This window comes from Mastomys coucha, unplaced genomic scaffold (assembly GCF_008632895.1).
Source record: "Mastomys coucha isolate ucsf_1 unplaced genomic scaffold, UCSF_Mcou_1 pScaffold12, whole genome shotgun sequence".
Taxonomy (NCBI): domain Eukaryota; kingdom Metazoa; phylum Chordata; class Mammalia; order Rodentia; family Muridae; genus Mastomys; species Mastomys coucha.
Window position 1 is genome coordinate 63139244 of NW_022196894.1, and position 18117 is coordinate 63157360.

Consider the following 18117-nt stretch of genomic DNA (forward strand, 5'->3'; position numbering starts at 1 on the left):
AGAATATAAGCTCAAATAGAGGCTTGTGAGAAGTCAGCCACATGACTCCTGCTTAATTGATGAGTATGTCCTGTGACCTTTGTACAGGAAGAGAGAGCCCTTGAGAGTTCAAGGCTTCCAGAAGGAGTCAATATCTTATTTGATAACTCATGAGAAAGAATGTGAATAATTTGAAGAAAACAAGAAAAATTCCATGAATCAGATGGTTTTAGGTAATCAATTTTACGTACCAAATAATTAATCACATCCATATAAATTCGTTCCAGGAGAGTAATAAGTACAATGGTTCCTTCTTCAGCATATTTGCGTATGTAGTCCTGTGATGACCTAGGCTGGAAAGGAGAAAGTAGGGTCACAAATTACCTGGAACAGGCAGACATCTGGACTGCCAAGGCCAGAAGACTTTTAGTATTTGTATAACAACTGTAAAACAGTTCAACTGTTCTATGTAGAAACTAGAACAACTATAGGAAAACATTGATTAGCTCTCTGACTTTTATATACAAAGGGAGAATGGCGGTCGTGTTTTAATAGCTATTGTTAGCATTGTCTTGGTATCATCGTAAATCTGGCCTTCCTGTCTATCTGCTGACTCATTAGTTGACTTTGCCAGAAATGTTTCCTAAGGGTCTACTATATGCTATGCAAATTTCAAGGTACTTTGCTCTACATTCATGGAGTTGCTAATAGTAGAGACAGGGACTGAACAAGGATGTAATAAGTGACGTGCAAGATCTTACTTTACTGAAAGTAATAATGAAAGCCTTCTCAAAGACAGTTGAATCTGAACAAAGGCCTGAAAGTAATGAGGGCATGCAACATGTGACCATTTCTGGGAAAATGATCTACACAGAAGGAATAGCCAGTGAAAACTCCATAAAGATGACTGAAACTTAGATTGTGCAATGAGATGGCACTTTGCTCATGTACGTGGAGTAGTATGTCCACCCAGTGTTTCATGGCTTTTTGTCTCTAGCCCTGCAAACTCTAAAAATACTGTATCTATTTGTTTTACATTGATTCCCTCAATACTCAAAGTAGTACTTTTCTATGTGAATACTCAAAGATAAATATAATTCAGTGACTAAGAGATAGCAATATGTGAATGAAGTTCATTGGATTTATCAATTTTTTTTAAAAAGTCTTCAAAGGAGTATTTAAAAAAATTAATTGGTTGTATAAAGTCTTTGAGTGCAGTTTCTCTCCCTCTCTCCCTCCTTCCCTTCCTGTATTCGTCCCTCTGCTGCTTCCCTTGTCCCATTTCCTCTTCCCCTTCACCTCTGAGAAGGGAAGTCCCACATAGCTACTAACCCTCCCCAGCACATCAAATCAAGCAGGACTACGTACATTCTCTCCCACTGAAGCCAGACAAAGCAGCCCACCTAGGAAAAAGGGATCCAAGGAAAGGAAACTACAGAGTCAGTCATCTTCCACTTCAATTGATAGGGGACCCCCATGGAGACTCTGCTGCACATCTGCTGATACATGTAGTGAGCCTAGGTCAGTCCATGAATGTTCTTTGGTTGGTGGTCAGTCCTGGGCTCCTATGAGTCCAGGTTGGTTGACTCTGTAGATCATCTTGTTTCCTTGGCCCCTCCAGCTCTCTTATTCTTTCCTTGAACTCTTCCACAACACTTCCCAAGCTCTGCCTTATGTTTGGTTGTGGGTCTCTGCATCTGTCTCCATCAGCTGGTAGATGAAGCCTCTCAGAGGACAGTTATGCCAGGCTCTTATTTGCAAGCATAGCAGAGTGTTATGAATAGTGTCAAGAGTTATCTATGTCACAGGGGATGGGTCTCAAGTTGGGCCAGTCCTTGGTTGGTGTCTTCTCAATCTCTGCTCCATGTTTCTCCCTGGTAGGTTTAGCATGCTCCAATGGATGGCCTCATACACATACATATGTGGACAGCCCTTGGTGTTCTCTTATATGGTTCCAGGGGTTGGACACAGGGCAGAGAAGAAATAAAGAAATGACAGATACGTGTACAGAAAAACTGGGGTTTTGAGGGTCTAAACTCTCAGATGGGGAGCCACAGCATCCCGGAAGCTTGGTGTATTTATTGTACAAAGTTGATGAGGGAGGTGGTGTTACTGCATACAGCTGCACTAGAAGGTTAGGTTTAGCTAATCTTTGTAGAAGTCTCACTAGGGGAAAAGTCAGTCTTCAGGCTATAGCCATCAAGGAAGGAGAATGTTATCGTGCACATTTTCTACAGATACATCAGCATCTGCACACATAGTAGTGAACAGCTTGCCATTTCTTCGAGCCCCACCCAGGGAAGTCTTTGACATTTCCAAAGATGTAAGGCACCCTAGTCTTTTACAGTGGTTGAGCTGATATCAAGACAGACATTCACTCAAGACTTCCCTGGCTCTACGTGAACACTAATTGGATTTGGTGAGCTATCAAAAGAAGACAAAAATTTGAGACCGATAAGTAGGTATGGGAAGAGTTGTCCAGGCCGAGGTAGATTTGAAAATGTGGTAAAGACAGTGTGGTCATGTATGTGATCCTAAAGTTTAAAATTAAAATAAAAAAGAGCTAAAGATAAAAGAAAAAATCTCTTCGAAGCCAACTGTTCTAGCAGTTACATATGCTCACTCCTACTCCCAGTTGAGGGTTATTATAAATAATGTGTGGAAGCATACATGAATGATTTCATGCATGACTGGAAGCAACATAGTCACTAATGCATGCCTTCTCTTTTCCATAGATATCCCACTTACTTGGCAGATGGAAAACTAATGTTGAGTTTTTAATCTGGAAACTTTGTTTTCTAGACGCTCATATTTCCAGCACAATGCAATGTCCAGGATATAGTAAGAACTCAAGGCTATTGATAATGTCAATGGCATCATTTAAGGATAGTTTTGAAAGAAGCTGTCGGCACCTCCATTAAACACTCTGGATTGTAATATGGATTTATTATAATCTCCTGGTGTGTGACATATGAATTTACACCTGAACTATGTTTGAATAATCTATTTCTGTAGTAAATCTTTAGACAAAGAGTGCATATCTGCTAAGAGAACTATAATTACAGTTGAATTCATTTATTCTCCATAGGGCTAGGAAATGTCTTTTGAGATGTGCAGCTGTTAGAAAAACAGTGAAGGGGATGACATTTTTTGTACCATATTTTGGTACAATATTTTAGGAGTTATATCAAATCTCACAGTGAATTTCAGGGATAAAAACAAAATAAACACAATTGTCTCCCTATCCACATTGGAACATCTCGATTGAAACATCAGCTTTAGATATGTTCATGCTTTGGTTTTTATGAAAAGTGTGTGTGTGTATGACTGTATGTGTGTGTGTGTGTGTGTGTGTGTGTGTGTGTGACTGTGTGTGACTGTGTGTGACTGTGTGTGTGTGACAGTGTGAGTGAGAGGCTGTGCCTGTGTGTGTGTGTCTCTGTGTGTGTGACTGTGTATATGTATCAAGAATGGGGATGGTCACATAAGCCATAGAAGAGCAGTTATCCCAATTAAAAAACATGCTTTATGGGAATTTCTGCCATTTATTTACTTTTCTTACACTGTCAAAATAAATTTATTTATGAGTTAGCTGATACAACTGAGATCTACTTGGGCAAGTCAGCCATGTGGGAAAGGCCTCTCAAAATGGATAGTACAGGTTAGGCAGAGCCAAGGAGACAAGGAAAGAAAGGATATATATCCTGAATTGGTTGGTTGGGAATAAAGTTCTGAGTAGACTCTCCATGGAGGCCCTGGAGGCTGCTGCTTCCAGGAAGTTAGAACAGCAAGTGAGAGGAGAGTGAGGCTTGACTCACCTCATGATAGTGCCCCGAGGGTTAGCTCCAATTGCAGTCATGAGGCCAATTTTGAGCAAGGCTGCAACAAAATCCCTGGAGGATAACCTTTGCATAATTCCTGAATGACAGAAAAGAATGGAACACATTCACTCCCTTTCTGACCTAGCAGTTGCTTTTTATAGGAAGCCGAAGAAGCACAGAATGGGTCTTAAAAGTATCAAGAACCTATAGATTAAGAATTGAGTTTGAATAGTATTTTTACTTCTTTTCTTTTAACCTCTCCTCCTCTTCCTTACAGAGGCAGGGTCTTGCTCTTAGCTCTGCTCACCTGGTGGACACTCTTAATCCAGATTTTCAGAGAACTTGGAGACTCCACCACCTGCCACCTCTTCCTGAGTACTGAATTCAGAGGCATGCCCCTCACCCCTCCAATGCTCTAAACATTTTCTTTTACTGTGAATTTTAAAAGAAAATTTTATACTGGATACTAATGTTTTTCATCTGCGTTTGCTCTACGGATATGTCAGCAGGAGATTATTACAGATGACTTATGACAGCATTTCTTTGTGTTATTTTTTATTTAATATTATTTTTATTATTTACAAACTTGAATCATTCCTAAGTTGTTTTACAGTTCTCTCTCTCTGTCTCTCTCTCTGTCTCTCTCTCTCTCTCTCTCTCTCTCTCTCTGTCTCTCTGGTATGTACAGTTGCTATAAAAAGTACCCTACTATTGTGCAATTTAAAAAAAAGAATTTAGATCTAAAATAATCTAAAAGAACATTTGACTTCTATGTCCAAGCTCCTCTGTTTCTCGAGGAAACAGAATTTTTCCCTGAAAGTCAGATGGTGACATTATTTGATAAACTTTGGAAAGACTATATTGGACAATATATCAATTTCACCTTATTTTCCATTTTTTATAAATAAATGTGTAAGTGTTACTAAAAGTGGACTCAACAAAATCATAATTAGGTTATTTTGTATGTATAAGACTATCAGTATTGTCACCATCTGAATGCTAATATTGCATGAGTGTTGAATAATGAAGACTCTGGAATCCCAGTTGAGTCAGTCTTAATATTACCCAGTTCTGAATCATTTCTACTAACCTTAAAGGTAACATTGTGTGGAAGTAGCGCCTGTGGCTTTTCATCTGCTTCCTTACCCACCAAATGTGGCTGTGATTAAGTACTCATGAGCAAAAAGTCACATAATAAAAAAAATTTACATACATATGAAATAAGCATGCTGGTTCTCCAACATGAAGCACAGTGCAGCATCTGTTTCTTCATGTCACATTTTTTTCCTTTAAATAAGCAAATACCAACTAGTGATCCTGAATCATAGATTTTTTTCATGAACATATTTTCCATTCAATATTGTATACTTGTAAAATTCAGGATTGTTTGTTGAAAAGGGCAATGTAGATCCCTACAAACTTTATATGAATCACAGGAGACCCTTTGTCAACAGGGAACATATTAAGTTGCTTTTAATTTTATTTTTCCTTGGGGAATTTTAAAGAGAGGTTCAATTTTTAGAGAGTGGCTTTTAAAAAGTAGATTTCTTCTTTCAATGATAATATTTTCACTTATCATAATAGATGACTTCATAAATAGGACAATAATGTTATTGTAGGGAATATATTCAATACGTGAATTTATGTGTGCATGTCTACAGTGCTTATACAGTTATAGGATAAAAATAGTTTCATCTTGATACAAATCAAGAGGAAGATATCCAGATAAGTGGGATATTATCGCTGTACTTTGGACATCTTTCTTGAGAGGTTCAATAAGAGGAATTTGTACCCCTGGCACATCTTTGTGTTTCACGGGTTGTCAGTTTTCATATTTAGATCATGGTTGTACCAGGAGATACAAATTATGAGCAGAATGCAAGATTTTGTACCAAAGATGGGAGGTGTGCCAGCAAAGTGGAAGATTGGTGTCTGGCAAGCTGCCCTATGGTGCCCTTAGTGCTGATTTCTAAGTACTGCTTTAACCAGTGGTGATTGTCCCCAAAGAGTCATTCATTTAAGAGCCTACTAGGAATGGCTGAGGGCGTCAGCAACCTTTCTCTCCTTTTCTTTCTTGAAGAGCATTGTTTTACAGATTTCTTCCAGGGTTCTGAGACCCACAGTAATGCTGAGGAGATGAATTTGAAACTGTGGGTCCCTAGTCACAGGAAGAAAGGGTGAATCATGGTACCACTGGTGCATATCTTACAGAGAAAGAATGAATGTTCATTCCCTCATTAGGGAACTTAGACAAGATGTCAGAATATGACAGAGATGAACTGAACTGATTTGGTTAACCCCATGATACATGTGGCAGGTTATTCAAGTAATTTTATATTGAGGTAAGAAAAAATGTCCTGGGAGCATATGAAGTGATAAACATCTTAGAATAAATATTTCTATCACAGAACACCTCTTAGGATATCCTTTATCCAAAGGAAAAATCTAGATTCTTTAATGCTGCAGAACCTGGCATAAAAATATCAACAATACATTATGCACATGTAATGCCTCTTTATGTTCAACTTTAACATAAAGAATCAATAGAATATTTGCCAAAATGAAAAATATTGGGGAAGATGATTACAAGTAGATGAATTAAAGCAAGTTATTTCTCTTTTAATGCAAGAAAATGACAAAGAGATCAAGAAATCTCTTTATGGCTATAAAGTGTTGACAAGTCTGTAATGAAAGTGAAGATTTCACAGGGCAAAGATTCTATAGATATACATTATTTAAGAACCCATCTATAGGGTGGACAGAGACCTTTCTAAGAACAGGTCTGACTTGGTCATTCTCTCAATTAAAAACATTCTATGGTCCCTAGGATATGCCTTATGATAATTCACTTCAATTCTCTGGGCAGGAAGCTCACACTCCTCTGAGTCCTTCCTGTCTTCATAATCAGTCTGCCTGCCTGTCTGTCTGTCTGTCTGCCTGTCTCTCATTTCTCTCCTCTCCCCTCCCTTCCCCCTTTCTCTTTCTCTTTATCTCTGGACAAATTTTGCTTACTGAATTTTATCACATAAATGTTACTGATGCTGTGGTACTATTACTGTATTTGGGTGCCTCTGTGTAGTTTGTGTACATATGTTCATATTTTACTTTATATTCCATCCGCTCAGAACTCCATCTCACCTCCTCACAGGCCTAACTCCTATTCAGCCATTCTAATTCGACATGGTTATCACTTTTCCCGCTCTTTTTGGGAGCTTGCTCTTGAAAACATCTTCACCTGTCATGTTCCTTCTTTGTGTTCCTTCCTCCTAATGGTGATCAACATTGACAGCTATGTGTGCACGTTAGACTCCTCTATGTCTGACCCATGGTACTGAGGTGATAGAGACATTGAATTGAGTGGGCTGATGGAAGAGAGGAGGGTCCTCCTTCTTTTTCTCTTGTCTCAAAGTGTGTACTATAGTTTTCCAAAAGACCTACAGATCCTGAAAAGTATAACTCAGACCGAACCTATCACTTTTAGAGACTCTTCAGATCAAGGTGACCAGGTTGTGATCATAATTGTTCCCGCTTGTGGTCACTGTGAAGTCTACTGTCCTTTGTCCACTGAGGCGCAGTCTGGAGTCCTAATTAATTGTTCCCTCTTATGGCAATTATGAAGGCTTCTCTCCTTTGACCATTGAGGCAGGCTATCTGCTTTTGAAGAGTATGCCTATGTTTGCCACACCTTAGACTTTTGCCTGTCTCCATTTTCTTGTGGGACTGGAGTGAGAATCAGATGAGCTCATGAGCAGCCTTCAGGTGATGTTGGACATTTGGCTACTCTCATTAAATGTTAACCATTGTTAATTCTCAGACCACACAAGTCTAGCTTTCCTCAAAAGTAAGAACATAAAATATATTCTTTTTAATGTTCATTGATTTGATGAGGATAATTGTATATGACTACTACAGTTTCTTATTTCTGGCATTGAAATGTTACGTTTAAATAAAAATCTGTTTGGTATTTAAAAGAAGTAAAAATATTTTTAATCTACACACACTTCATCAATGGCACAAATGATAACAGAGAAATCAATACCAATGACCTCTTGTTTAGAACTAACAGTCACAAGGATCCCACGAGAAAATGAAGCTTTATAGATATTAAATTGAGGTGAAAACCTCAGCTCAGACTGGGATAGCAGAAGCTCAGGAAGCAAATGCAGGGGACTTTCAGGACTTTGAATCTTGTCCTATTGTCCTGACATGGGACCCCAGAGGTTAGCCCAGTATCACATCATTTGTTTTTGGAGGGAGAAAAAGTGTATAGTAATCCACCTGCTTGTAAAACATCACTGGACAAGCAGAGGCAAATCAAATCAAGAACTGTATCTTATGTCAATAATGTATTTTCTGTCTTCTTAGACAGCTCAGCTCTTTCGAGCCAACGGAGTAATTTTCCAACTTCCTTTTGGACCGGCTCTTACCAGCCCCCACCTGCGCCTTGTTTGGGGGGAGTTCATCCTGACTTCCAAGTCGCTGCACCCCATAGCACCTTTACAACAGCAGACCCCAACTCTTGGCCAGGACATGGTCTGCATCAGACTGGCCCTGCCCCACCCCCTACTGCGTCTGAGTCTTGGCACTATCCTCTGGCATCTCAGGTGAGCCCCTCCTACAGCCACATGCATGACATGTACATGAGGCATCACCACCCTCATGCTCACATGCACCACCGCCACCACCACCACCACCACCACCCAACTGCTGGCTCTGCTCTGGATCCCACGTATGGGCACCTGCTAATGCCATCAGTGCGTGCTGCCAGGATTCCTGCTCCCCAGTGCGACATCACCAAGACAGATCTGACTACAGTTACCACGGCTACCTCAGCATGGGCCGGAGCCTTTCATGGGACAGTGGACATCGTGCCAAGTGTGGGCTTCGATACAGGTGAGCAGACAGATTTCTTCCTTTCTAGAGAAAGAAGAAGATGTTGAGACATCATTTTTTGGAGGGTTTTTTTTTTTTTTTTTTTTTTTTTTTTTTTTTTTTTTTTTTTTTTTTGTAATAGTTTTCTCTCGAAGCTAATATGCTTGTAGGACAGAGCCATTGGGCAGTAATTCCTGCATTCCTGTGGAAAGGAGAATGACTAGTTCATGAAAGCTTAGCCTGAGAAGTCTCAGCACTTTTCTATCATCTCCTTTGTGGGGAATCTGTTCCTTTGAACACGATCCTCTCATACCTTATGTTTACAAATAACTCACCCCCTCTGTAAATCTCCCATGGCTCTGGACCATGTGTTCTGCCCAGTAGATTTCAGAAGTAGTGGTATGTTTCAGTTATGCATTGTAAAACAGATTGTTTTCTGGAATGTGGTCTACAGTCCAGACTTTTGAAAAATAAATAGGGACCATATTTTAAGAATAGACTTTTTTTTCTATTCCCTCTCTTTTTTCTTTGTCTTGTCTTTGTTTTCTTTCCCTTTCTTTCCTCTTCCTACATTCTCTGGTTTAAGTAACAGAGGACATCAATGAGTTCTGTAAAGTTAATATTCAAAAAACTTAGAAGAAGTAATGAATATGTACACATAGATTATACATAGATTATATAACACATGTCTCTGTAGTTCACTGGTCCTGAAGACCATGGTGTTGGCACTTCAGGTGTCATTGCTGTCCCCAACCCATCTTAGCTTCTGGTGGAGTCTATGTTGGAGACGGGCTTTGCTTTGTTGGGGAAGAGAGTGTTATGCGCCTAAGCATCATGGGCTAGCCTTTGTCAGTTGTCATGTATTAACAGAAAAATTAAGCTGAAGATTTTCAGTGTCAGGGGGATAGGCATTGTTGGAGTGTCAGTATAGGAGCTGCCACTGTGAGGTGTGTCTGTTGGAAGGTTGCTGTGTTTCACATCTGTGGCCTCTATGGAGTCAGAGTAGCCGTGCTCCTAATAGGCAAGGAATGATTTCTCCTGTATGTTCATTCTGTCAATAAGAAGAGGAAAAATGGGCATGATTCCTTGTTGCTTTCTGTTAACTCTTTGTTACTTTTTTGTACTTGAAAAATTGAGAATAAATCTGGCTCACATAATTTTTTCAGAAGTCCAGATTGAAATAGTTTTATAAAGATGAAAATCCATGTATTTAGCTTTGGAATTAAATAAAAGGCTTTTGTTCACTGAAATGTTTTGTGAGGATCTTCTTAGGCTTCTTAATCCTCAATTTAACATTTCTTGAGCATTTACTATATGCAATTAGTAATTTTTTCTTCCGTTTATATATGTATGTCAACATATTAGTATATATGTATATTGTACATAATTTTTTATTAATATATACTATATATGATAAGTTTCTCAAACTCTTATGCAGAATTTCAAATTTCCCAAACTTAACTTTGTACTTGCTCCAAGAGAATGCTGAGCTAGACACTCTGTAGTTTTCCATGCAGTCAGAGTAACAGTGGTGTTAGCAAACAATGTGGCAAAAGATAATGTTACAATGATTAGTAGTGTGGAACTGAAGTTTCCCTATTGGTTGTACAAAAGGTTACTCAGTGTAAGCTTAGTAATTAGATAAAAATTGTGATTCATGACAAGTCTATATTTGAACCCAACTGGAAAAACAAAGCACCCACACAGATTAAGATAAATTATTGGCATTATCATTGGAAGTCTCTGGTTAGACTAATCTTCACAATGAACTCTTTATTATCTTGAACTAAATGTATATGCAGCAGCAAGGAAAATTTGGACTACAGAGAACCTTCTCATAGTCATTTGCATCCCATTTCAGAGTGCCATGACTATAAAAAGAACTGATGCTTGCTATAGGTGCCTCTGACAAGAATGACTGAAGGCGCAGCATGTTGTGCTTATCCTGCAAAAGGCTGTAAAGGAAGGGCCAGCATCTCTTGCATGGGCCAGTGATGAAAGAGTAGAAGACACTGAGTCTTAGTGGTCCTTTTCTAGTTCAGACATAATATCAAATGCCACATTTAAACCCCAACTGAGAGAAGAGCATGACAGGCATTAATTTTTACAGGAATCAGCCTTTGGGCCAGTTTTGGGATAATGTTCTAGGGGATCATATTTTTGGTGTGAGAAAGATCCTCGAGGCAAGGGGTTGGCTTTCCTATTTCAACATTTGCAAGTTCGCGATTGTGGCTTGACTCTGCAGAGAGGGAACATGACACTGGATAAGGTGTCTTTGTTCATTTGAAGCTAATTACCAGAGAGAACAGTTTCTGAGAGTGTCTTGAGGTAACAATAGAAAATTGGATGCTTTAGTCACCAAGGGAAAGGGATTGAGTGGTACAACATTTACTCTATAGGACCAATAAGAGGGCAGTAACTACCCTGCTGTTGTTCAACTTGATTGTAAGAACAGATGTTTCCCTGTAAAATTCCAAAGCAAGGAGTGACTTGTGTCAGGTGAGGCAGTCAGAACATTTCCCCAAATGATAATTATTTTATCATTTCACTTTTGCAATTTTATTTTGAGGAATTTAAAGAAATGAAGGGGCTGTAAGGAGGAACTTGGTATGTGACAAAGGTCAAAGTATTGAACATGGTATAATTGAAGGTTTGATACAATTTTTCTGTTAAGCTACAGATAGGAACATTTTATAGTTTTCTGGTTCTTCTACCCTCTCACTGCTTCTTAGCTTTCCTTTGGTAACACTAAAGCAGCCATAGAGAAACCCTAAATGAGGATGCCATCCCTCAGAACTTTCTGGAAACTTGGGTAGCTCCAGCTTCTTCATGGATATTACTACTTCTGTAAGTGAGTGAATAGCCTGAGTTTGAAGTCAGAGTGCCCAGTTTTCTAACTCCAATTGGTCTGTAAGATGACACAATATGGACATTGAACAAGGTGCTTCATCTTCCACACCTATAGAATATGAAACAAGTCAGTTCAGTAAAGCGATTTCCAGATTGCAAACCCAGGAGGGTACTCTCATTTCTATTTATCTAAAACCAAACTTGGTTTTTAACCTTAAAAGTTATTGCTTAGTTATCATTCAAAAAAGCATATGCTCCATTTTAATAAATATGATTCAGTCATTCTTAGTTATTCACTGTCTTGTATAATAACCCTTAATGTCTAATTCCAGATCATTCTAACCCCTCAATAAGAAGCTGTTTACTTGTTAAAATTCACTCCCTACTTATTCCCACTCGCTCTCCATTCTCGGTAGCTATTTATTTACTTGATGCCTCTACAAAGTTACCCTTTCTCTTCACTAAAGCAAAACAGAGTCCTAAATGTGCCTTCTTTCACTTAACACGGTAGTATCAAGTGTCACCCACATTATATGTGCATAGAATTTGTTTTTTTTAAGGGGTGAATCTTGTTTCATTGCATGAAAACATCATACTTTGAATTGCATATTCATTAGTTGATGACTATTTGATATGTTTAAATATATGATTGAATATGATTAAATGATAAATTAATAGTGTTAAATAAATTAAATTTAATATGATAGCTATTACTGTGAGCTATCATGTACAAATGTTTGTGTTATTATATTTTTAAATTTCTTGAAAATATATCTTATGATGTTGAGATCATCTTACTTAAAATTTTTATGGGTTTCTGTGTATGTGGTACTTAAAAACTAATTTATTATATTTGTATTTTTGTTTTAAAGTATATTTAGGATTTAAATTAATAATCACTTATCACAATAGACTTCTGACTTTGACAGGCATAATTCTTCCCTAAGAATGGAATGAATTCCCTTATTTTCTGAACAGATGAACTCCATCAAGGATAGTCACTTGTGTACATACTTTAAAGTTTGCATTGCTAGAGTCGTGCACGTTCATTTGTCCTTAAAATTTGTGCTGCTGTCACACTTGGCTTACTCTTGCCCCACTCTTCTCTCTGTTGAACAGGTTTTACATACATACATGCTGATACAATCACAAGTCACCTGTACCTGCCCTCCTTACAAAGATCCCAGAGACTCTTAGGAATCTTACATTAGCCTTTCCTCTTTTTATTGGCAGTTTAAGAAGTGGGTTCTGCAAGTCCTATGGGAACTGTACTCTCCAAATGTGGGTTTGACTGAAAACAAGATCTATGGTCAAATGAGCTTTGTGACATAGAGTATTCTGTAACGCTCTTAGAGATCACCATGACTTTCAACATTTTGAAAGCTTTTATCTGTTCTTTAGTAAATGCACGTCTTATGTTTTGTACAGGAGGAGTTTTTACATTCTGCTCTTTTAGGACCACGCTGAGTTTAAAGCATACTTTTCTCAGAATATGCTTTGAAAAATTTACTTTCCTTAACTCTTCCCCCATAAGAAATGTCAAAAATGTTCAGTTTGCATGAATAATTGTCAAGGAGTATAGGGTAAGAAGAGTGGGTAGGCTGAGCGTAATATGGAATGTGTTGATCGTGAGAGGGAAGGAAGATGGACATCAAGCAGGCTCAGAGTTTTTTTGTGCAAGAAGGAGTTAATGTGTGAATGTTTGCGTTTGTACTCTCACACATACATATTAATGCTCAAAGTGATTGCCACTGTGTGCAGTGTGTTATCAGACATGCATAGGATCACACTAGGTATTTCTAATCTGCTCACCCTTCACTGGTCATAATGATCATCATATATCTGTGTAATTCTGACATTCTAACACAGTTTTTATTCATAATTCACCTAGTGTAAGAAGTACAGTTTTGTAAGCCACAGTTTTAGCTTTTTTTCTTCAAGTAAAGCTTTGCTAATGAAGCCTTTTTTACTGAAATATAAAGCCAACTTCATTTGTAGCTTTCTTGTAGTTCACTACATTGGAACTTAGCAGAAGTGAAAGGGGTTTAGCTTTGTGATGTAGCTTCTCTATAAACACAAGCTGTTCCTGGCTTCAGCTGGTGTTCCTCTGAAGATCCCCAGATTTATTTCTCTTACAAGACCTCATGTTATTTCTGCTACAAGTTTGTTATGATTTTGTTTTTTTACTATGATGAATATCAAATGCCTTGTATGAGAGAGAGAGAGAAAGAGAGAGAGAGGAAGAGAAAGAGAGAGAACAGGTGACCTAAAATTAAAATTCAAAGTAAAAGAAAGCAACATTCTGTACTACATCGTATGCTCATAAAATCTGATATGGATGAAAAGTAATGAAAACATGTTGATGTTATTCTGACTTCTTCAGAAATACATCTAAAGACAGGCATAAATTTATGTAAGCCACTACTAAACATTTGGATTCAGTAAGAGAATCTTTAGATGAGCCTTCTCCAAACTATAATGATTGCTAAAATTTGCTTCATCTCTCACTAACCAAGATATCTTCAGATTTCAAATCAAGATCGTATATCATATGACATTAAGCTGTTGTCCGGAAGAGAAACAAAATCATTCTAAATGTTGGAGATACAGACTACTTATGAAATGAAGACTGTGATGGTCTCCATAAACACAGGAAACTATATTTCTATGCCTCCATTAGGACATTGAGGCATAAACTGGACTATTTCTAAAGAAAGTTTCTTGTGGTCAATGTGGTGGTTATTTGGGTAAAGGCAACTTGCCCAAGTCTGATGATCTAACTTGATCTCCATGACCAACACGACAGAAGGATTGACCCCGGTCCCCACAGGCCATTGGCCTCCACATCTGCCATGCCTTTTCTGCTGTTCTCTTTTAGTCACCATGAGCACTGTCCTCCCATGTACTAATCCACATGCAATCATATATATATATGCATTAAAAATAAATATGACAGGTGTATGCATTTAATCCCAGAACTCAGGGGGCAAAGCTGGTGGAGCTCTGTGAATTTGAAACTAGCTTCATCTATACAGTGGGTTTGAGGTCAACCAGGGCTACAAAATGAGCCCCATCTCAAAACAAATTAGTTTTTTTTTTTTTTAAACAAAAAGAAAACCTGGAAATAATTTTTTCGAGCACATAAATTTTCATATAGGTAGAGGATACTGGGTACCAATGGAAAAATAGTATAAAAATGTTTCTGTTTATTTCTCTTCAGAGGGACTAAAGCTGATAAGGTAAAAGATACAGCCAGACTAATTTTTATGAAATTTGATAACAAAATTCTGATTTAAGATGAATTTTGTAATCTGAATATTCTATGAAAGTGGCTCTTGTCCACAAATAAATGGTTGTAATTTAGTTTGGAATTACTGTAGCTCAAACTTGTAATATGCTGGAAAAGGGGAGGATTCAGTAACTGATGGTCCGATGAGTGTGTTTAAAGGCCTCGGCTCAAGGCCTAGCATCTTCCCAGTCCTCCATTCCTGCTGAATTGTTATCTGGTCTACAGTGCTCCTTTTAAATAGGCTAAAATATGCCCCTGATTAAGATTATGGTAGTTGGTACTAAGGGCTGCTTTGCCATGGCATGAATTGGTTAAGCATATCTTTGTTTTTATAAAATACAGAGAATAGAAAGCTAGGAAAACAGCTTATAAGAACAATTGAGAAAAACTTCTGTCTATTGAAGAAATGGGGGAATCAGGTTGCAGTTTCTGATTCCAACCCATCCTGTAAATTTTGTACCTGTAGATTACATCCTGAAACCTATGTTTACTTATTGGCAATTGGTAGTTAACTGTTGAAAACCTAGGCTACAAAGATTGGATAAATGTCTCTGAAATGATCTACTAATTTCTCCTAACTACATTAAGATATTATTAACTCTAATCTAATTGTAAATTAGCTATAATTTATATCTAAAATATTAAATATATATAAATTAAATATATTAAAAATATTCACATTTATAAAAATGTCTAGAGAAAACCAAGCATCACTCATCCAAGTCCCTGAGTATCAGTTGATACCACAGTGTTTTATTCAAGCCCTTACAGTAAAAGAGGGATATTGCAAGTTTGAAGAGGAATTTTCAAGAAGCCACAAGAGTCAGTCTTATATCTCAATTAAAACACAGAGGCCCTGGGATAATTTCACCTCAGAGCATAGAAAACACTAAAGAGGCAAGTACTATAGATGCTTTATTTAAAACACTCACTCCCCTTCATCTCTTCTCAGGGAACATAAATTAACCATTTGGACTCTGAATGATTAGGAATACATTGACACTTTTATTAACAGTTATGGTGATTTTTACATGTGATTAGTAGGAATTTATGAGGTTATCTTCTGTTTATTAAAAAAAATAGAAAGTATTTCTAAATGTTTCCTCTCAGCATAGAGAATGAATAAACCAAATTTTGACATAGAAGTCAACCTGAACTATATGATTTTTTCCAATGGCTTTAATACCACTCACTAATATTTACAGGATTGGATATTTACATTGTTGGTATTATTTCAATTAATTTAGCTAAAATGTCACAAATATGCATGTAGATTTTTCTAATTATAGTGGTCAGAAAGCTTTCAAATATAGCACAGTGGATACTGTGTCTGGACTCTTTGTTATTATGAAATTTGTTACTATTGAGTAACAGTAAGGAGACTGGTCATCAACCACTGATCATGTCTATGGCCATACCACCCTGAACACGCCTTATGTCGTCTGATCTCGGAAGCTAAGCAGGGTCGGGCCTGGTTAGTACTTGGATGGGAGACCACCTGGGAATACCGGGTGCTGTAGGCTAAAAAAACAAAAAAAACAAAAAAACAAAAAAACAAAAACAAAAAAACCCAACTAATCATATCACATTTCTACAAAGCTATTTTTTTCTTCTTTCGGCATATGCTGTAACCTTACCTTCCACTGAATTGGGGGAAATTATCAAAGATATGTTAAATGATATTTACAGCTTTTTGAGTGGTGTTAGTTGTGTTAGGCACAAGTCCAGTGTCACAGTTTCATGACCAGAAGGGCAATGGAAACCATCTTTGATGTATGTGAAATACTAGGATACATGCTAAATTCAGCCAAATAAGGAAGTCTGCATGAAAACACACAGAATGGTGAATCAGAGAGAATAAATGCATTGCATAACCCTATAGGCTTCACAAACCCAATACAGAATTCCGTAAGCCCTTAGAGAATTGAAACTTCCATTTATCCTACAGAAACAGACACTACACTCAATCTTTCCTGGACCTCCACCTCCAGAATGTTCTCACAAAGTCACATGTTCCCATTGAAGAATTCACTTCAGACTTTATTCCTCTTTCATCACATGTATTTTGGAATCTTCATGAAGAACTGTGGTCATTAGAGAAAACCAATTTGCATATAATATGGGAAATCATTCATTTGTAACTCTGAAGCCTTGCAAAAGCCAACTTGATGAAGGGAAAGTTTTGTTCCTCAAATGGTAGAAAATAAGAGTTTTTTAATTTAATAGTCTTCAAAAAAAGCTATCCTGGAAAGTAAGTTAGCATTAAAATACTTTAACTCTGGCTCAGCATTCTTTTCCTCATGACTCTACCATGCATAGATAAAATTAAAAGCACACAAAATATTAAGAAAAATACTTTTGATAATGTTAAAAATAAGTAAAAGTGATATTCAAGAATTGCCATCAAGCAGGATCTATTAAAAATTAGGTTTGATGTGCTATGCCTGAGTGAAAAATATGCAGAAAATGATGTATACATCCTTCAAAAACAAAAGTTGACTATGACTTATTTGTGTCTTGGTGTGATGCATACATGTATATAAATTTATTAAAAGCAAAGGAAACTAGACTACTAAGTTATGTTCTACTTCGAAGCTATATATAATGAAGTCTCTATTTTGAACTTAGTAATAAGGGAAATATATAAGCTTAGAAAAAGAAATAGTTTATATACATATATTTTTACACACACACATATATATGGGTGTAAGAAAAAAATAAAAATTATGTACACACACACACTTATAGTATGTGTATGTACACACATACACTTACATATATATGTTGGTGGTATGAAGAATTGAGAGCTGATCCTGTAACAACTTCTACCCAGAAGTAAAGTAAGTGAGTTAGAAGAAAAAAGATTGATTTTATTAGTTAGCCTTTTCCCTAATCCCTTGGGGCCCATAAAAGGTTCAATCAAACATGAGAATCACTTTAAACTTCAAAAGAGATGTAGGATGTGAGTCTAGAGCAGAGTTTAAATGGGACAGACTATGAAATCAATTCCAAGACTCCTCTTACCACTTCATTGCATTGGGCTATGTGAGTCCTACCTGTAACCTCTCACTTCTTCATTTTTCTGACCTGACCCAACTGTGGAAGTCGATTACTCAGGGAATCTGGCTGTTTTTCCAGATGGTCATGACCTGTAGTAAAGATGGAACACATCAAGTTGAAATATTCACACCGAATGTGTGAAGCATCTTGAGAAACTGATGCAAACTTGGAACACCTCTGTCACACTGTGATTCACTTAATCTATTTCTATTCCAGAAAATTAGCTGATTTTCATTTCTCTCTTTC

At 37.3% G+C, this 18117-nt stretch overlaps 1 protein-coding gene and 1 pseudogene across 5 annotated transcripts in view; both read left to right on the forward strand.

Annotated features, from left to right (window-relative positions):
• The window catches only part of Vgll3 (vestigial like family member 3), a 49971-nt gene that overhangs the window by 14023 nt on the left and 17831 nt on the right, over nucleotides 1-18117 (forward strand). For all 5 annotated transcript variants that reach the window (XM_031364225.1, XM_031364226.1, XM_031364229.1 and 2 more), the window contains exon 3: nucleotides 8166-8693. In XM_031364225.1, coding sequence (XP_031220085.1) covers nucleotides 8166-8693 — 528 coding nt within the window. The remainder of the gene's footprint in view (nucleotides 1-8165; nucleotides 8694-18117) is intronic.
• LOC116086759 lies at nucleotides 16216-16334 on the forward strand (annotated as a pseudogene).